Genomic DNA, 21967 nt, shown 5'->3' on the forward strand with positions numbered 1-21967 from the left:
TCATTGAACTTGCAAGTAGGCATGTTTTGTAACAGGGCCTGACTCTTGCAAACTTTGCTTTATATCAGTAGGACCTGACTTCAGTTTGGGCCTTAGGCCTTACATCAGGCCCCTTGTAACAGGCCTCTTGTCTCAGGTTCTCTCTTTCTATTACACACACAACTTCTACAATTTAGGTCAAACAAGTTAAAATTAAAGCAAACTGAAGTGCAAGAATTAATATACTAACTTTTTTACTTCCATGACATGATTGGATCCTCAATAGTTTAATATTATATGAAGCAAAGTACTACTTTACATTTATGAACTAAAAGAAAAACTCTCCTCTGCTGCTGAAGCTGTATTGCCAGTCACAAAAACAACCTTGCAATGAATTAGAAGATTAAAATCCACAGAGCACATATGATTTAAATGTTGCACAGTTTGTAATTGTTCTGAGGTGAACTGAACCAAAACACTTTAATCTTAGAATCGGAGACAGAAAATAAATATCCAGTACGCATGGCTCAGTTGCCTTGGATGCCTCAATGGCATGCTGCCCTACTGAGTAATGTATTCTTTCTGCAGTAACAGTAACTTTGAAAAATGCTAGGACATCTTAAAATGCTAATAAGGAGAGTCACAGAGAGATAAAACTAGAGTGTCCAATTTTAAGTACTGTACGGTGTATTCAAAAATTTGGAGCCTAATTTAAAATACAGGTTTTTTCCTCCGTCCTCTCGGTTTAAGGTTGGAATTTGTGGTAGCAACAGCTTCAGATGAAAACCCAACTTGAGGAGACAGGTGGAAAGGCTATGGGGTGATCTAATAATCCTATTATACACTGTCTTAATTGTTTTGATTTATCCCTGTTATATTCCATTATATTTAGTTTGTATTTTGCTGTTTATGACTAGATATCTATTTCCCCTCAGTTTTTCCCATATCTTCACTATCACCTACCTAAACAGAGAAAAACAAAGTTTTTATTTTTCATTCATCATAGGACTCAGTCGCTTTCCGTTTATTTTAGCACTGATGGATTCTCCCCAAAACTGCAAAGCAGTAGCGTCACACCTGTTATCTGAAGATAGTACAGTACTCGTAAGACTGACATCACATCATGAGGAGTTATCTAGGCATTTGTGGGGTACATTTGGGGATTAGTGAGTCATTTCTGTCTTATTTCTGCCGAAAAGTTTTAACTGAGTCTAAAAATGAATGGCTGGGCTCTATATCCACTGTTTCAGTTTCTGGATACAAAATGTTGTGCCTGATGAAAAAGACTTTAATTTACATTAAACACCGATGTAAGTTGCCAAAATAATATTGCACATACTCCAGCACATCTGCACATTTATCTGGAAATCCTTAAGAAGCATTATTGACAGTTATGCTGAACTTGCGCCAGAACTCTAACTTAAAATAAAATTGATTCAAGTTGCAAGGTATAATTTTCTTCCCATTAATTATAACTGTGTTAGAAGAATGTTCTTTTCCTTTGTTTGCCTCCATTTTGTTCCCTGGGCTTCTCAATATACTGTTTGGATTTGATAAATTTACTGACACCATCTAAGTTTCCTGCATATAGTGCCAAGACTACGATGGTGTTCTAATAGTCCTTCCAGTGTAATCTGCTGTTCCATCCATCTGCAGTACACCTCTTCAGTGAAAACAAAGTTGTCTTTAACTTCATTCAAGCAGTTTTATACCTTCCCACTAATTAGTGAGTCTAAATCTAGATTAGGAAATCTAATTCATTCTAATTTACTTTGTGATTTTAATGAATGGGCTGACTTCTGGCCAAGGAACTGTACTGGGCACTTTTATGGTGCCACTAGATCTGCTGCACAAACTGGGTCCCCTTCATCTGTTAGTCCATTATAGTGAAGGAATATATTAATCCATAGAGTGCATAGCTAAATTGTGAAGGCATGCCATTCAATCTGAGACTTTAATCCTCATACTTACAAAACTGAATATTCCAAAAAAGAACTCTCTTATTCTATAGATCTGTTCCATTTATATATTCAGAGCCAGACTGTCTCACTTTGTTGCAAAAAATGTGTGTTACTGCATTACACTCCTGGTAGCGAAGAGGGAGTAAATGGAGTATTTTAGTCCATTTTAAAAAGAGCAGGAGCACTTGTGGCACCTTAGAGACTAACAAATTTATTTCAGCATAAGCTTTCATGGGCTACAGCTCACTTCTTCGGATGCAAAGAATGGAACATAGAATGTGTGTTCCATTCTATGCATCCGAAGAAGTGAGCTGTAGCCCATGAAAGCTTATGCTGAAATAAATTTGTTAGTCTCTAAGGTGCCACAAGTACTCCTGTTCTTTTTGCGAATACAGACTAAGACGGCTGCTACTCTGAAATTAGTCCATTTTGTGCATCATCAACAAAATTATTTACTAAGGCTTGTTCAACATGAGAAAGTTACACTTGTTTAACTTAAGGTTCAATTTTAAAGAGTTTAGTTAAATTGGTGACAAAGGCAGCGTGGACATTGCTTTTAGCTGAACCCAGGCTGGCTTATTTTGGTTTCGTTTAAATCAACTGCGAACAGGGATTAGATAAACTAAAATAAACCATTATTAATCCACAATAGGAATGTCCATATGGGGCTTTAAAAATTGATTTAAGTTAAACTGGTGCAACTTCTGTGTGCAGACAAGTCTGAAATTCCAATCAGTTACATGGTGGTATTAAATACAAGGGAGGTTACATAATGCCCTTGCTGACATCTATTTAAAAAACAAGGATTAACACAGGCCTAACTGAGGCATAGACAATGAGGGAAATACTCACATTATTTTTATAAATATAATGTGCACTTCATTTTACCTGTGTGATATTATCTTGCCTTGCTACACAGGGCTGTATGGGGAAACCAACAAGAAACTAAACAATGACAAAGATAAGGTACTGTCATAGAGAATGCCAAGGGTCCTTGAGGAACAATAGGAAAGCTATTAGTTGGGGAATGGCCCCCTTCTGGCTTCATCCAGGCTAATATGGTTTATTCTTCCCAGCCCTGAAAGTAGGATCAAAGGAGATACTAAAACTTTATAGTTGCTGGCCTTAGCTAGAAAGGGGTTGACTGAGCTGTTTGCTGCTGCCTGAGAGGAGATGCTGACAGAAGCGGACAGAAGGAGGGAGAGAATTCAGCAGGGCAGTTCCGTTCTCCCAGCCCACATTATATTGAGGTAGAGGTGTACCTCGATATAACATGACTCAATATAACCTGAATTTGGATATAACGTGGTAAAGCAGTGCTCTAGGGGTTGGGATGAGGGGACTGCACACTCTGGTGGATCAAAGCAAGTTCAATATAACGCGGTTTTACCTATAACGCGGTAAGATTTTTTGGCTCCCGAGGACAGTGTTATATCGAGGTAGAGATGTAATGATAAGGCATGTGACAGAATCCAGCCTGACTTTCAGAATTCAGACTTAGACTGTAAAGGTGGCAGTCATCAAAAACATCTTTTAAATTATAAACAAAACACATTATTGAGAAGGCATAACCATGGAATGTCACAATGCCATTTAAAGCTCTACTTAAATACACAATGAACATTAATACACTGTATATATCATTAATGTGCAAGTCCTTCCCAGTTGGACTAACTCCATAAAGTTTTAATTTGCTATCATTAGCTAGATCAAAGGTTCTCAAACTGGGGGTTTGGGACCCCTCAGGGGGTCACGAGGTTATTACATGGGGGGATCGCGAGCTGTCAGCCTCCACCCGAAACCCTGCTTTCCTCCAGCATTTATAATAGTGTTAAATATATAAAAAAGTGTTCTTAATTTATAAGGGGAGGGTCGCACTCAGAGGCTTGCTATGTTAAAGATGTCACCAGTACAAAAGTTTGAGAACCACTGAGCTAGATATTTCATTTTTTCCACTGACAGTTTTTGGATTATAGAACAGAAAAGGCTCTCTCTAAATATATCCGAGCATGTAGAGAATCAGCTCTCTGACAAGCCAGCTACACAGCTACCTTTTGTTTCATACATTTAATTTAAAAATATGAAATAAACTTTATTAATAGGAGGGTTTTTTTTTAAACAGTCTTTTAAAGCTTTTTTGCTCTTTTACAAAAGAAACAGCCCTCTCTGAATTAAAGGGCAGGGTGGTGAGGTGTTTTTTTCCCCCTTCAGGACTTTTAATAACACTGAATTTATAAAGTATGGATTATGTTACTTATGCCCCAAATAAAAGGGAACTAATTTTATTTTACTCATTCCCTACAGATAAGAAAACATTTCATTTCAACCTGGGCTTACAAAGTCAGCTATAATTACCATTTCATAATCTTCAGTCTTATCACACTATACTTAATACAAAAATTCAGTATTACATTGCACACGCTTTACAAATACTGTATCTAGACCAATGGCATGGGCTTGATAGCACTTTTTGTCCGGAAGGACTGCGTTTCCTACAATCTCTCTTCTAGGTACGACTTAACTCAATTATATAACTTGAGCTGGACAACTTGGTGGGATTTTCCCAAACCAAATGTGCAGACTGGCTTAACAGTGCAGAAGACCCATACATTCAAAGTGATATTGCTACAACTGTCTCTTAAACTCACAAGAAGTGTCTCCAAAGCAAATACTAGGTGTCTTGCTAATCATTCTGGAGATGTTCAGGTTTTCAATATTTACAGGTTTGAAACTTAAGACCGAAAGGCCTCTGCTGGAGGCAAGTCCTTGCTCCTTCATTCTGATAATGTTGAACTACCTTATGCAGACTGGTTTCTTGACAAATGCTTTTCTCTTTTTTCTATATTAAGACCAAGCAAAGAGCTGGATGACTGTCATGCTCCTGTACCAGATAGGGGACTGGCTACAGAGCTTGCTTATACACACCAGAAGTATTCATCAAAAGATCCTTTAAAGCTCTGCCAGGTATGAGGTATTTTACACCCAGCACCATCTAGTGGCTGAACAGTATCATACAATTTAGTATTCCATTCCATTCCAGGTTTCAGAGTGGTAGCCATGTTAGTCTGTATCAGCAAAAGGAAGGAGTACTTGTGGCACCTTAGACTTGTTAGTCTCTAAGGTGCCACAAGTACTCCTCGTTCTTTTTGCATTCCATTACAGTGGTTCTCAAACTATGGGTCGGGATCCCAAAGTGGGTTGTGACTCCATTTTAATGGGGTCAGCAGGGCTGGCATTAGACTTGCTGGGGCCTCAGGACGAAGCTGAAGTTCGAGCCTCACTGCCTGTGGCCAAAGCCTGAGGGCTTCAATTTTGGCCCCTCTGCCCAGGGCGAAAGAACTCGGGCTTTGGCCCTCCTGTACAGGATGGTGGGTCTCTAGCAGGCTCAGGCTTCGATCCCCACTCCTGGGGTCATGTAATAATTTTTTGGGGGCTGCAATGCAATGAAGTTTGAGAACCTCTGCATTACAGTGACAGACCCCAAGGAATGAAAGGTCATGTTAACCTCTTATCTTTTCCCCCAAACAAGTTTACATTATCACTGAGCAGCTGTGAAAACTGGCATATCTCCTGCTAAAGCCAGACCACTGCTGGTGAACGATAGATTTCAAAGTTCACCTCTACTTTATTATTTAACGTTTACTTAACATTTATAAGACAGTAGTGCTCAGAGGCCTTAACCCTGCTATGCCCAATTGTGCTAGGTGCTGTATGAACATATAATACATTACAGTCCCTGCCCCACAGCTTTAGACTGTATCCAGATTTAGATCTGTGCTGCAGAAGAAACTAGACTGATGATGCTGGAGCACTGAATATTTAGGGGGTGTCAAATGCCAGTATTAGAACCTGTGTCACTGGATCTGTGCCAAATCAGCTAGCGCTTAACGTCCAGCTGTGATACTTGGCTCTGGAACACATGCAGCTTTTCTCTTTGAGGCCTTCCAGACTGACTTGATATTAAATTAATACATCAAACTCACTTTCATGACAAACTCAGTGGGAACCGGGGAGCCTTCAGGCAGTCACTGTGGGATCTGAGAAACCATGGTGATGTCTGGCACAGATCCCACAGACCAGGTTAGTCATGATCTGCTCTGAGACATCAGACAGAGGTCACATTTGTCCTTAAGGAACATTCTATGACCACACTGGGGGCATTTTTTGAACCTGCTAGGATGATGCTTCTACATTATACACCTCTACCCTGATATAACGTGACCAGATACAAAGCGGGTTCGCATACAACCCGGTAAAGCAGCGCTCTGGCGGATCAGCGTGTCAGGTTCCAGCTACAGCGCTTCGCTTCCCATCGCCAGTGAGTGCGGGGAGGTTGGGGAAAGGATGCCCCTCCGTACTCACCTGCAGTGGGAAGCGGAGCACCATGGCTGGGAGCTGGCGGAGTGGAGCGGGCTGGGGCTGGGCTGCTCCACTTCCGCCACTGCCTGTGAGTGCCGGGAGGTTGGGGAAAGGACGCCCCCCGTACTTACCTGCGGCGGGAAGCTGAGCTCTGTGACTGGGAGCTGGCAGAGTGGAGCGGGCTGGGGCTGGGCTGCTCTGCTTCTGCTGCTGCCGGTGAGTGCTGGAGCTTTCCCCAACTCCTCCTCCCACCCCCTTCCTCCGAACAACACGGCTGGGACCGGGGTAAGGAAAGCAGAGCGGGCTGGAGTCACGGTGCTCCTCTTCCTGCTGCAGGTGAGTACAGGGGGCGTCCTTTCCCCAACTCCCCCACACTCACCAGCAGTGGGAAGTGGAGCGCCACGGTTGGGAGCTGATGGAGTGGAGTGGAGTGGGCTGGACTGCTCCGCTTCCCACCACTGCTGGTGAGTGCCTGTCAGGGGGTGGAGGGTGTGGATAGGGGTTGGGGCAGTCAGGGAACAGGGAGCAGCAGGGTTGGGTAGGCGGTGCAGTCCTTGGGGTGATCAGGGATAGGGGTCTCTGGAGAGGGCGGTCAGATTTAATATTTCTGGCTTTGTCCCTTAACAACCCTCAAATGGAAGCTGTTAGACAACTATCCTGACCAACTAACTCTGCCTGGGTTATCCATGATGATACCCTACTGGGGAGAAGTTCATCAAAAATATTCCTGCAGAAAGCACAATTCCAGTGACAGATCAAGGTACACTATTAGCAGTTATTAAAGAGCACCCTAATATTCGTCATACTGAGAGTACAATTCTTGACTTGGCTGTTCATGTTAAGAGCTTCAGCGTTGACCTGTCCTCTCTCCAGTCAACATAGTATGCTGAATTACATGTGTGAGAGCTGGGAGAGATTCATGAAGACAAGGAATACTGTTTGAATGGACTTTTATTTACAATAGTCCAAATTTTACCATAGAATTATGTATTTTTCTCTAAAAACTCTACTACATTTGCCAGTCATTTTTTAACAAAGATACTGTGGCTATTTATCACAAAATTATCCGTAGAATAAATGAGTGTACTGATTATCAAAAATATTTAATAGTTGCAGAATACATTTCCCGTGAAGTTATCTGAAAATGACTTGTGACCTTCTGAGTAAGTTTTTTAGTCTCTTTCTGCTATGGGAATATATTTATTACCACCAGTGACTATAATAGTTCATTATATCGGTTACATATTTTTCATAGTCCAAAACTGCTCTAAACCACTCTTAAATCCTATATCCTACTTTAAAACTTTGAACCTCTTGTAATTATCTTTTTAAGCAAATCCACAATTGTACTGAGTATACTTTTTCTTTTACATAATAGCCCTTTGTATGAAAATAATTTTGTTTAAAAAAAAATCTTTTGCACAATTTTCCACACCACCACAAAATGACATCATAATTTTTTACCTAAACATGCCAATTTGTTACCATGGGATTGAACAAGAGATTACCAACATTATAAATTCACTCCATGGAATCCGAAGAAGGAACAGATGGGTAGAATGGCAATTTTTGTTTGTGTATATGCACAAAAGCTTTCTCATTAAGTGCTCATCTACTTCTCTTGCTGCACCACACACTGACGACATAATTATATGTTTATGACTTGGCAGTATGGGAATGAATGATGTTCTATGAATATTAGAACTTAGTAGCACGTGGAGAAGTTAAAACTTGTTTTTTGTGTGTGATGAAAATGAATTGAAATAGGTTTATGATCCCTGAGATGGTTCAATAAGATGGATGTGCAGAGCTTTAACCTTCTGGGATTTTCTTTCTCCAGTTTAATATAGCACATCCGCGCACTTAGGTCCATGCATGAGAATGACCATTAACTTCCCAGTAAAGGATGGCATGTGCCATGGCTGCTGAGAAGGTCTAGTGACTCTTAACGCATCCAACTGCCAATCTTTAGATTTGTATTAGTGGCTAGGAATGCCAGGTTGGAAGGTAGATCTTGATTCTCTTCCCTGCTCTGCCACAAACTTGCTACATTTCCCTTAATGTTTCTCTTCACATCTATTGGTTTTCTTCAGGAAATAATATTCTGATCCTAGTGTTCTTAATACTATGATAATATTGTTCCTATATTTTAAAATATTTTCAACATTTTTCTTATGAAAGGTATACTTAGTGCACCTCAGGATGCAGTGCTTCACAGATCTTTAATTTACTTGTTAAATATTACATACAATTTAACATTTAATATGTTATATCCTTATTCATTATTCCTTCTCTTCTCTTTTACTACACCCCTTCTCTGATATAATGCGGTCCTCCAGAGACAAAAAATCTTACCGTGCTATAGGTGAGACTGCATTATATTGAACTTGCTTTGGGCCTCTTGCTCCTTGTCCCCTGATTGCCCTCTCCAGAGACCCCTATCCCTGATCACCCCAAGGACTGCACCGCCTACCCAACCCTGCTGCTCCCTGTTCCCTGACTGCCCCAACCCCTATCCACACCCTCCACCCCTGACAGGCACTCACCAGCAGTGGTGGGAAGCGGAGCAGTCCAGCCCACTCCACTCCACTCCATCAGCTCCCAACCGTGGCGCTCCACTTCCCACTGCTGGTGAGTGTGGGGGAGTTGGGGAAAGGACGCCCCCTGTACTCACCTGCAGCAGGAAGAGGAGCGCCGCGACTCCAGCCCGCTCTGCTTTCCTTACCCCGGTCCCAGCCGTGTTGTTCGGAGGAAGGGGGTGGGAGGAGGAGTTGGGGAAAGCTCCAGCACTCACCGGCAGCAGCAGAAGCAGAGCAGCCCAGCCCCAGCCCGCTCCACTCTGCCAGCTCCCAGTCACAGAGCTCAGCTTCCCGCCACAGGTAAGTACGGGGGGCGTCCTTTCCCCAACCTCCCGGCACTCACAGGCAGTGGCGGAAGTGGAGCAGCCCAGCCCCAGCTCGCTCCACTCCGCCAGCTCCCAGCCATGGTGCTCCGCTTCCCACTGCAGGTGAGTACGGAGGGGTAACCTTTCCCCAACCTCCCCGCACTCACTGGCGATGGGAAGCGAAGCGCTGTAGCTGGAACCTGACACGCTGATCCGCCAGAGCGCTGCTTTACCGGGTTGTATGCGAACCCGCGTTGTATCTGGTCATGTTATATCAGGGTAGAGGTGTATAATGTAGAAGCATCATCCTAGCAGGTTCAAAAAATGCCCCCAGTGTGGTCATAGAATGTTCCTTAAGGAAAAATGTGACCTCTGTCTGATGTCTCAGAGCAGATCATGACTAACCTGGTCTGTGGGATCTGTGCCAGACATCACCATGGTTTCTCAGATCCCACAGTGACTGCCTGAAGGCTCCCCGGTTCCCACTGAGTTTGTCATGAAAGTGAGTTTGATGTATTAATTTAATATCAAGTCAGTCTGGAAGGCCTCAAAGAGAAAAGCTGCATGTGTTCCAGAGCCAAGTATCACAGCTGGACGTTAAGCGCTAGCTGATTTGGCACAGATCCAGTGACACAGGTTCTAATACTGGCATTTGACACCCCCTAAATATTCAGCGCTCCAGCATCATCAGTCTAGTTTCTTCTGCAGCCTAGGAATTTATCTGACCAGGAGGCTTCTTGAAGAACAATGAAGGCTGGGAAGGTTTTAAAAGGACATACTTAGAGGGAGAACCAGACAAAGACACTCAGGCACAGACACCCATGGGGGTGTCTGAAGAAGATAATCCTACTCAGCTTGACATTATGGGATGGCAGTGCTTTAAACAAGATAGACATGCATAAGGGTTCTTCCAACTACTAAATAAAAATACTTTGTCTTAAGAAGGCTGCTGGTCAGTATCACAGGTTCAAGAAGGGAGTTCCTACGCTGCAGGCTTTGGTAGTGGTATGTTGAGGGTGGCTGGCTCTCATTCACTGTTTCCTGTGCTCTATAGTTTTGTGGACATGACACCTTTTCCCATGAGCTGGAGTTCAGTACCACCACCAGGATATGCCAGGCCTTAGTATGCACTGGAACATTTGGCTTCAAAGGGAAGAATGCAGATTGCTTCAAGAGAACTAGTGAAGCAGATCTGCTGAGCAGAGAAGAAAACTGGGACTGTGTTGGTTGAGTGGCACAAATACTGAGTGATGAAACTCAGGCTTTTGCTTCAAGGACAAATTTTTCTAGACTAGCTTCTGACCAGGCTTACTGGAGTCCCCTGGGATGGCTTTAGCAGCTGGCTTTTCAGGTGGTCCCCCTCAAAGCTCACTGGGTCCAGGTGACAGTTCCAGATAGACCTAAAATATCATGTTCAATTCCTGCAGCATAACTTCCTGCTATATCAGGGGTGGGTAAACTTTTGGCCTAAGGGCCGCATCGGGTTTTGGAAATTGTATGGAGGGCCGGTTAGGGGAGGGAGTCATGGACTGGCCCCCACATCCTATCTGCACACCCCCTAGACTCCTGCCCCATCCAACCCCTCCTCTCATCCCTGACGCCCCCCCCCCCGGGACATCTGCCCCATTCAACCACCCCTTCTCCCTGTCCCCTGACTGCCCCCAGAACCCCTTCCCCTGACTGCCCCCGCCACCCTATCCAACCCCCAGTCCTTCCTGACTGCTTCCTCGGGACCCCTGCCCCCAGTCAACCCCATTTCCCCCCTAACCACCACTCCGAACTCTCCTGCCCTCTATCCAACCTCCCCACTCCCTGCCCCATTACTGTGCTGCCTGGAGCACTGGTGGTTGGCAGCGCTACGGCTGCGCCGCTGGCCTGGAGCTGGGTTACGCTGCTGCTGATGCCACCGCACAGCGCAGAGCACCAGGTCAGGCCAGACTCTGCAGCTGCGCTGCCCCAGGAGCTCACTGCCCAGGGCATTGCGCCGGCAGCAGAACGAGCGAGCTGAGGCTGTGGAGTAGGGAGGATCGCAGGGGAGGGGCCGGGGGCAAGCCTCCCAGGCCAGGCAGGACATAGTTTGTCCACCCATGTGCTACATCCAAACTTCCCGAGGCAGCTCGGCCTTCTTCCTTCATACCTCTGTGGTCTTCAGCAAAAGGACTACATCCTGAAAGAGAAACTGGGGGCGGAAAAAACAAGAGAAAGACCCAGAACACTATGAAGCTCAATGCCACATTACATGGAACTAAGCTCCAAAGCTTTCAAGAGCTTCCAAAGGACTAGTTGCTCTAAAACTGGCTTGGAGAAAATGAGATGTTTAGATTACTGAGGCAAACCCTTAATGCAAAATACATCAAAAAGGCATTAGTACAAATTCAGAATCTTGAGTGGTCAAAAATATGCCTCACTAGACTTAGAGTCACTGGACTAGAACTAAGTATTGTACAAAGACAGAAGGTGTCAAGAAGCAGCCTCGTTCTCCATGACTATATACTCTGGAGCACTGAAAAGATGGGCAATTAGAAAAACAAAAAGCTTTGACTACATGTTACCTGGAATATCACCAGGTATCCAGGACTGGAAACCGCAGGCGAAGCAGAGCCAGAGAGATAACAACTGGAAGGTCCAAGTGAAGGTTGCTTCCCCAAAAAGAACATGGCTGGAAGATTCTAGTGAGGGCTGTAATACTGGCAGTTTTTACACTATGTGGCTGAATAGGGCAATTCTTGGAATTTGGCTCAATATAATTTTATAAGAGCATTGCTCATTGTGTCTACATAACACATATATTGGGCTCCTCTGCAGTTTTTTTCTCCAATTTGCCTTTGTAGTATATAAATCCAATAACTTTCACTCTTGATCCCATTTCCCAATACACCAATTATTTGTTAATTCATGTCTTCTGCTGCTAATATCAGAGCAAGAAGTGGCAGAAGAGATTAGGGACCAGCCTGGAGTAACTGGAGCAACAAAACATTTTTATGTAAAGAAAGTAATCACCACTCCATTACATCTGATGAAAATATATAGATTTTCTACAAACATAATTCAATGTATCAAGGATCACTGTGTAACAGCTGAACTGCACATGGACTTGTAAAACGAGCTGAGTTGTGTGGTCCTTTAGAATACAAGAAATATAAGAACAAGAAAAGGCCATCTGTCCCAACATGTCTGCTCTTTATTCTTATGTTAATCAATAGGCTAAAAAGCACCCACATTTAAAAGCAAGAAGGTTAAGATTAAAAAAAAATGGTGGTTAGAAACAGCTGTTACAACAATTTGGTACATTGATTCAGTTTATAACATGACTTACAAAGTTATATGCACTACATTACAGAACTATTACATAATTTCAGGTATGCAAACATGGAAAAAACCTCAAGAAAGATTTATAGGCCAGCATTAATTGTCTAGGGTACTTCACTTACCAAGATGTGTGTTCATCATTTTTGCACAGTATTTGCACATGGCCTCTAGGTCATTTAGTTGTCCTTGGAGAAATGAAATTTGAGTCTCCAGTTCTTCCTCCTACAATGGAAAGGATAGGCTTTAAGAAACCAACATACAATAAAATTGATAAGCAATGCCCTTAAAATGTTTGGAACATTCCACTGGTTATGTTCTCATTTTTGCCTATGAGTAAGTCTTGGAAACAACAGAGTTAGGTTTTTCTTTTGTAGGTGAAATGGAATCATTTTGACTTCTCTTTCTTTTATCATTGTTAATGATATCTTTGTCCTTTAATGGACTATTTTTTATTCGTATTAGTTGAATAATTAGTTGACCCCCCTACCCCAAACCACAAAACATCAGTTCTCATACAATGTTTTATGAAAGGTTAACAATTACATTTCATTGATGGAGATAATAGGATACATTTCTGGATAAATATGTATTTTGGTCTATGCAAACCTAATCCAACAGAGACAGGTCATGAACCTACACAAATCATGCAAATTCACACTGACTACAGTCACATACTTTAGACATTGTTACTATAACCTCCCTAAAAATTCCACCATATCCCATTAAAACACTGGCCTTTTAGATTAGCCACTCTGAATATTTAGTATAGGCTAAACATATACTTATTTAGGCATGTATTTAGGCATTCATTTTATTTACCTAATGAATCATGCTCTATTTGAAAAAAAAAAACAAAAACCCTGTATTTCCATGATAGACCAACTACAACTCCAAATGCATATTTTGTGTAATATTTGGGAGAAAGTATTTTTTAACCAATGTACTGTAGAACAGCTACTCTGGAACTCTTTGCCAGAGGATCTCGTAAAGGCCAAGACTATAACAGGGTTCAAAAAGAACTAGATAAATTCATGGAGGATAGGTCCATCAATGGCTATTAGCCAGTATGGGCAGGGATGGTGTGTCTAATCTCTGTTTGCCAGAAGCTGGGAATGGGCGATAGGGGATAGATTATTGATGATTACCTCTTCTGTTCATTCCCTCTGGGGAACCTGGGCTTGGCCACTGTCAGAAGACAGGATACTGGGCTGAATGGACCATAGGTCTGACCCAATGTGACCGTTCTTATGGAATCTTTAAGGTCTGTTCAGTAAACATGCATTTAATATTTTTAAAGTACATTTTTTAAGATCCATAGATTTCAAGGTCAGAAGACAGCATTATGATAACGTAGTTCCTGTACAACAAAGGTCACAGAACCTCACACAGTAATTCCTGCATCAGGCCCATAACCTCTGTTTGAGCCAGAGCATATATTTTAGAAAGTGTCTCAATCTTGATTTAAAGACAAGTGATGGAGAATCTACGATGCCCCTAGAAAAGTTGTTCCAAAGATTAATCATCCTTCCTGTTCAAGCAAGTTTTTTTTTTTATTCACAGTATAGCAGTATGCAAAAAAAGGTCACTTTTGAGCTCCTCCTCTTCCTCCACATTGGGAGGCTTACAGATGTATTACAGTCTTTCTGTCTTTCTTGGCTGAGGTTGTAGCTCCTCAGACTGTGAATTAAGTATTAACAGGAAAACAGCAATGTAGAAGGATAAAACAACCTTGATTTGGCTGTATAATTAATCCTAAATTAATGATTATCAGAAAACTGAGAGCCAGGGCCCAGCAAAGAGAAGGAAACTTGGCACTCAGATGACCTGTATCCACCACCGACTATTTAAAAGAAAGCATTTGTTTAAATTAGCATTCTGCAAGAAAAACCTGTAAACGAACACAACTTTCAGCTTACATACCTTCTTTGTCATTTTTTTTAATGCCAAGTCATAAACAAATTGCTGATAAGTAAATTAAGTTCGAAATTCGAAATACTGACAGTGTTAACTAGGCTGCACACTGTTATAATTCTATCAAAAAAATGTAGTACTTAAAGACCTCTCTCTAGCAACTACATCTTGCAATGACTACAGAAAATAATCTACTCTATTTCCTGTTACTACTTTTGATACTTAGTTACCAGCTTGAGAAAGGAGACTAGATTCGATCATTTTACTATAAACTCATATACAATCAACTTGCAATAGCTGCATTAACTAACAATTTAAACACAGATGCACATACCAATGTCATTCCTGTCGAACTGGACATGGAAATTGAACTTCTGGTAATAAATAGTTCTGTATTTCCCACACTTCTATCTTTCTTCACATTCATGAATCAAAATCAGACTAAATTGTTTTTCAAAACATTCCTGGTGCAGCTGTGGACACTTAGACCGTAAAATGAAACTCTCCAGTTATACTAAGTATCAGTTAATTTCCTAGCTGAGATTGATAGTAAGACTGAAGAGTAACCAAAGACCTACAATGTCTATGTAACATTCTTGTTTTAACCTGGGAAACGGGAATGTTTTTAATGCCTTGCAAATGTAAAAATGGAAATTGCAACTCAACATATTTTCCTTCTTTTCCAATATTTATAATAAATCCTTACACTAACAGTATGAGACAAAGGTGCATCAATTCTCTCGATTCTAGTTCACATCACATTACATGAATTTTTCTGTCAGACCATTGCTCTATGTTCCTATAAATGCTAACTTCTGCATTCACACTTTGCTGAGAACATGCCTGTTCTTGGATATAATGAACATGTTCTTGGATATAATTTCCATTGCTGAACAGCCAAATCACTACTGAATATGATCTCTGTGTTACACATTATCACAGGACTAAGAACGAGTAAGTGCTGTAACAGGTATGTAAAATAGTAGGCAGGCAAAGAAGAATTTCCCTGACCCAAAAGCAGATCACAAGGAATTGAGTTATAATGAAAAAACACGTACTAAGAAAGAAAAGGCATGGCAATCAGAAGGAAAAATGAGGCTGCATACAAAGATACCATGCAGCAAGATACCACTATGTGGTAGGCTACGAAAAAATTAAAAATGTGAGAGAAGGAGTTGCATCAGGAATTGTAACTTGTATTGTAGGTGTTAAATGTGTTGTGCTGCTCTCTCAAGTGCGCTGTCCCAGAATCATACACAATGAGTGTGCATGATGCTACAAAAATGTATCTGTGAAAGACCCAAACTACACAGTGTAAAGCTAGGAAATACTTACATAAATATCAATGAAAACCAAGACATAATCCTCTGTAATTCTTTTGGGAACTGAACTGCCAGTCAGTCGGCCTGATGGGGGTGGGGATAGGTGAAAAGGGGTTCAAAATAATTCAACCATAACTCTGTGAAGTTGACCACTTGACCACAGAAAAAAATCTGCTGTCAGTATGAGAAAACTAATTTAACTCATTTTAAAGGTTTATAGAATAACAACTGCATTTAGGCATTTATTTTCAACATTTTATAATACGAAATGAAATTACCCACATTGTGTAGTGCATTATTCAAAATCACTACTGCTGCAGTCAGACACTGGGGATCATGTTGTGAGGAGGAGAAACAAATCAAACAACAGCTAAATCAAACAAGTGGGCCATTGTGCCTGGCTTGGAAGACAAAGAGAAATGAATCTTGATGATGAGAAATACCCCCTCCCCCGCAGCCCTACAACAAATTCTGCAAAATTCAGTCCCAGAAACTCTCACCCACACCCTCATAGTTCCAGCCCATTCAGAACTTTAAAGATAATCAGCAACACTTTGAACTAAATTTGAAAGTGAAAATGAAGCAAGTGGGTTTATAACTGACAGGTAATACTGGTTCACATTCCTCTGACAACATAAAATGGACTTAAATTTCTCTCTAGTCCAAGCAGAACATTTTTTGTACTATTTCCACATATTATATCCAAACTCTTCTATCTTCTGGTAAGGCTAAAGCCTGCAAAGGTGATTCACTTATTTGTGTTTCTCTCATATTCTTCTTGCATCTGTATTCAGACCTTCTCTTACATTTGATGATTCCCTTGACCATGCACATTGTTTCATTTTTTGTTTATGATCCCTCTCATTTCTTTGCTTTAATTTTGCTTCATTTCCTCTACTTCTATGTTTATTTTGCTTCTGCAACTTTCTGTTCCCCCAAATCCTTTCCGGTTTTCCCATCTCAACACAAAGATGACACTGGAAAGTATATTTTGGATTTTTCCTCCTGACTGAAAGACTTACAATAAAAAAAAAAAACAGTGGTGTCTGCAGTCTAGGCTGTATCTCAACAAGCTTCATGGGATTCAGGAAAGCTCAGAGTTGTGACTAACTGAAATCATTCAAATACCCTTATGCACATATTACAGAAGGTTTTATGATCATGACATTGTGATCCTAATTTTTCACAGCTCGTTGCTTTGCAAGCTGTATTAAGTTGGCAGAAGCTATGTTCAAGGCCTCTGAAACGATGCAGTATATAAAATCCAAGATCTCAAGAAAAATGATTTTAGCAGGTGCTACTCTTACCACAATGTATTTTTTTTCAATTGAAAATAAATCAGTCTTTTCACAACACATGTGTTCTGCTTCTGCATAATAAATATCCAAATACCAAACTGTCCAGGCATCAAAGAAATGCATCAAAATGCAAAACAAATAGGGCTGTTAGTCCCCTCCCTCCATTTATGTTATCATATAACCTTCACTTTTGTTGTTCAAGGAATGAAGGGCACAACTATATTTAGTGTTTTCTGGGTTATGTACATGTTTAAACTGAACAGAAAACAAAATATTTTTCAAGAACTAAAGAAAATTAAATGATCTGATAATTTATTAAGATAGATTACCAAAGACATGAACAGCATTATTTTAATAAATAAAGTTGAATGAATTTGTAAAAGGTTGATATAGTTTCTTGGATTTCATATTCTTTGTGTTTTGCAGAAGTTTACTAATCGCTGAGAATATTTAGCATGGGAAAAGTCCATCTGCATTACAGCTGAATGATTCTGAATCTGTAGACACTTAGCAGCAATAAAAAGGGACTACTTAATCTGGCTCATGTAAAGTTATTTATGCCAAACTCCTTGAACAATAAATTAAAGTAGATTACTACATTAATTTAAGCAAGTCCCTCCTTAGATCCTGTTAAAATGGCAGTAGAATTCGAACTTGTCAATACTGGAACATTAAAAGGATATCAAAGAGGAAAAATAAAGTTGGAAACAGGGAACTGGCACAAATTCACTAGAGGGTCTTAAATGTTTATTCACAGCATAAACACAGAGTAAGTGTTCAGGTTATCAGTGCCATTTTACATCTGCCTATTATAACTTTCAGATGCATTGCAGACAAATGAACACACTATGTTAATTCTTCCACTTATTTTCTTCACACAAACATAGCCTTGATAGAAAATAGCACCTAATGTTTCCATTCTGTCGCAACAGTCTATTTCAATTCTGTTTCTGACTGTAACAAGCAGGGCCGGCTTTAGGCCAATTCCCCTGCGCCTGCACTTAAGAGGGCCCTGAGCCTTAGGCACCTTTTTAATTTTTTTTACATACCCAGCGGCGGTCCAGGTCTTCAGCGGCATGGGGTCCTTCACTCGTTCCGGGTCTTCAGTGGCATTTTGGGGGCGGGGGGTCCAAAGTGAGTGGAGGACCCCCTGCCACCAAAGTGCCGCTGAAGACCCAGACAGCCGCCGGGTATTTGAATTGGGCCCCGCAGTTCCTAAAGCCAGCCCTGCTAACAAGCCAATATATAACAGATGAACCCATGACAATTTTGTGCTGTTTGACACACCGAGAATCTTAATGTTCCATGCCAGCAGTGTGCTTGCTCACCAACACGTACTGACATTTAAAACCATCACTTCCCACTGATGAGTAATATAAAATGGCATTTAAAAATAAGCATGGTGTGGTGTTCCACCCCATAATGCTTTACAGAAATATGCTTATGAGTGTAAATATGACATAAGTGGAATATGTTTTAGGCTAGATATGCCATGTAACATATCTTTGCAAAGGTTATGACCTACTGAATATATTCATCCTATTTGTATGCATGTATCATTTTTGTATCTGAAGTTATGAGTGTTGGCTCTATGCTTGTATTTAAAGTGCTTGCTGTAGGAAGCTGTCATAAACAGATAGCTAAGGGTTAATGTTCTTTTACCTGTAAAGGGTTAACACGGGAACCAAACACCTGACCAGAGGACCAATCAGGAAACAAGACTTTTTCAAATCTGGGTAGAGGGAACTTTTGGGTGTGAGTTCTTTGTTCTTGGTCTGTTCTTTTCTCGGCTCTGAGAGTGATCTTTCTACCTCCTGCTTTCTAATCTTCTGTTTCCAAGTTGTAAGTACAAGGATAGTAAGACAATAGATTTATATTGTTTTCTTTTGTATTTACATGTGTGTAGTTGCTGGAATGTTTTAAATTGTATTCTTTTTGGATAAAGCTGTTTGTTCATGTTTTTCCTTTAAGCAATTGACCCTGTATATTGTCACCCTGATACAGAGACCCTTTTATGTTCTTTTTCATTCTTTTTATATAAAGCTTTCTTTTTAAGACCTGTTGGAGTTTTTCTTTAGTGGGGACTCCAGGGAATTAAGTCTGCAGCTCACCAGGGAATTGGTGGGAGGAAGAAGTCAAGGGGAAAATCTCTTTGTGTTAGATTTACTAAGCCTGACTTTGCATACTCTCTGGGTGAGGGGGAAGAGAGATTAGATCTCTCGCTACTTGTGTTTCCAGGACTGGAAGCAGGGAATCTCCTAGGGTTATCTAGGGAGGGGAGCCTGGGAGGAAGTAACAAGGAAACAAGGGGAGGGGGTTATTTCCCTTTGTTGTAAGACTCAAGGCATCTGAGTCTGGGGGTCCCCCAGAGAAGGTTTTGGGGAGACCACAGTGAGCTGGTGGCAGCAATACCAGGTCCAAACTGGTAACTAAGCTTGGAGGTTTTCATGCTAACACCCATATTTTGTAAAAGCAGCAAAGAATCCCGTGGCACCTTATAGACTAACAGACGTTTTGGAGCATGAGCTTTCGTGGGTGAATACCCACTTCTTCAGATGACATGCATCTGAAGAAGTGGGTATTCACCCACGAAAGCTCATGCTCCAAAACGTCTGTTAGTCTATAAGGTGCCACAGGATTCTTTGCTGCTTTTACAGATCCAGACTAACACGGCTACCCCTCTGATACTTGACCCATATTTTGGACGCTAAGGTCCAGATCTGGGAAGAAATGTTATGACAGAAGCACATAAGGCAGATTTGGTCAACATTGTGTGAAGGGGTTAATTCAAGTAACTGGGAGTACTTAAACAAGGGACCTTGGGAGATGCCAATCCACAACTGAGCTTTCCTGGGAATCTTCAAACTAACATGTAAACAATGGCATTCTTAGACACGTGACTTGCCCAGGTGACTGCAAACTCCATCAGATTTAGGTTATTTTATACAGGAGCACAAAGGGGTTTCCACCCACAAGAGGAAGACTATATAAGGTCCTGGAAACCTCTCCATTTTGTCTTCAGCTGGCTCAAAAGATAGCCTCTCCACCCCAAAGAGATGCCTGAAAGAAACTAGAACAAAGGATAGTAATTATGGGAGTGTGAGTGACTGCTGGACCCAGACTAGGAAGGTGTCTAGTCTGTCAAAGAAGCTTATTGGAACATCTCTGAGGGTGAGATTTATCAGCATTTAGTTTCTTACTATATTAGGCTTAGACTTGCGTGTTTTTGTTTTATTTTGCTTGGTAATTCACTTTGTTCTGTCTGTTATTACTTGGAACCACTTAAATCCTACTTTTTATATTTAAAATCACTTTATATTATATTTATATTTATATTATATTCATATTTAAGTCACTTTTTACTTATTAATTAACCCAGAGCAAGTATTGATACCTGGGGGAGCAAACAGCTGTGCATATCTCTCTATCAGTGTTATAAGCTTTATACAGGATAAAACAGATTTATTTGAGTTTTGGATCCCATTGGGAACTGCCTATCTGGGGTGCTAGAGACAGGAGCACTTTCTAAGCTGTTTTCAGTTAAGCCTGCAGCTTGTAGGGGATGTGGTTCAGACCTGGGTCTCTGTTTGCAGCAGGCTAGTGTGTCTGGCTCAGCAACAAGACAGGGTACTGAAGTCCCAACCTGTCAGGGAAAATGGGCTCAGAGGTAGTCCCAGCACCTCAGGTGGCAGTCCCAACGGGCTTTCTGTGATCCAACCTGTCACACATGGAATCATTATTATTTATACTCCTGAAGCACTTCAGAGCCACAGTCACAGACAAGGACTGCACTGTGCTAGCTGCTGTGCAAACCCAGAACAAAAAGATGGTCCCTGCCTCAGAGAGCTTTCAATCCAATGATAACACAAGAGACAACAGACAGATCAGACAGACAAACAGTATAAGGATGCAAGGATTGGTTAGCATGCTAGGTAGTGGTCTTAGCACACCAGCAGCCTAATCATGGCCAAGTTTTTATAGGCATCTTGGAAAAGGAGATTTTTAAGAAGGATAACTAGTTAGTGTTGCGGATGCTCCCGGACAGCTTCTCTCAAGTGTGTGGGGGCAGTATGAGAGAAAGCATGAAGATGCTTGTTTGAAAACTTAACAAGTGGGTAATGGAGCTGGCCCTGGAGGCAAAAGTTGACATCTTGGTAGTGAATGAGAGAGGATAGGTAAGGTGGTGGATGGGCAATGAAGACCCATGGAAGTGAAGACAAGCAGTTTGTGTTTGATCCAGTTCTTTATCACTTGTTGGTGGGGGAATATCCATGCAACTGTAACATTTAACTTGAAGTACTTTCTACTTCTATATTTTTCATAGCAATACTGATGATAAATGCAGAAAAATAAATTCCTTGGACTTTTTCATTAATAAAACTATGGAATTAAGATTTATTTCATATATTAGTGCTATAATACTTCCCACAAAGGACATGGAAAACTCAGAGTTTACTCTCATACATGGGGGTGGGGTGAGCTGACCCTCATGCAGAAGGAGGTTTAGCCTTCAAATTCCACAGAGATATAGGCCATTCACACAAGCTACCAGACTTTCTGTGCTCCCTGCTATCTGTGGAACCAAACTTATGAACCTCAGTCATACTTCGTATTTTTTACATCTCAATGGGTGCCAATTTTATATTTTACATATATTTTCAATGCTACCAACATATTCTTCATGCACAGCATTTTGATACATTTTTAAAAATAGTTATTTCATTCCTATGGACAGCGTGCACAGGGTATAAACAACAGTCATGGTGGTAATGCTTTATTTCACACCATTCTTTGTTGCTTTTCATCACAAGGTAGATATGAAATAGGCTTAGTAGGAGTGTCCTCTTGACACCCACATGTCCTTGTTTTGATTCTGCGATGCTGGAAGGTGTTAATGGCTCCCATCAATCACAGACCATTTAATGGGTGCGCTCAGCATCCTTT

At 41.2% G+C, this 21967-nt stretch overlaps 1 protein-coding gene across 6 annotated transcripts in view; it reads right to left on the minus strand.

Moving 5' to 3' along the window:
- The window catches only part of TBC1D5 (TBC1 domain family member 5), a 512051-nt gene that overhangs the window by 39505 nt on the left and 450579 nt on the right, over positions 1 to 21967 (minus strand). For all 6 annotated transcript variants that reach the window (XM_050938356.1, XM_050938354.1, XM_050938355.1 and 3 more), the window contains one exon: positions 12615 to 12714. In XM_050938356.1, coding sequence (XP_050794313.1) covers positions 12615 to 12714 — 100 coding nt within the window. The remainder of the gene's footprint in view (positions 1 to 12614; positions 12715 to 21967) is intronic.

This window comes from Gopherus flavomarginatus, chromosome 2 (genome assembly GCF_025201925.1).
Source record: "Gopherus flavomarginatus isolate rGopFla2 chromosome 2, rGopFla2.mat.asm, whole genome shotgun sequence".
Classification (NCBI taxonomy): domain Eukaryota; kingdom Metazoa; phylum Chordata; order Testudines; family Testudinidae; genus Gopherus; species Gopherus flavomarginatus.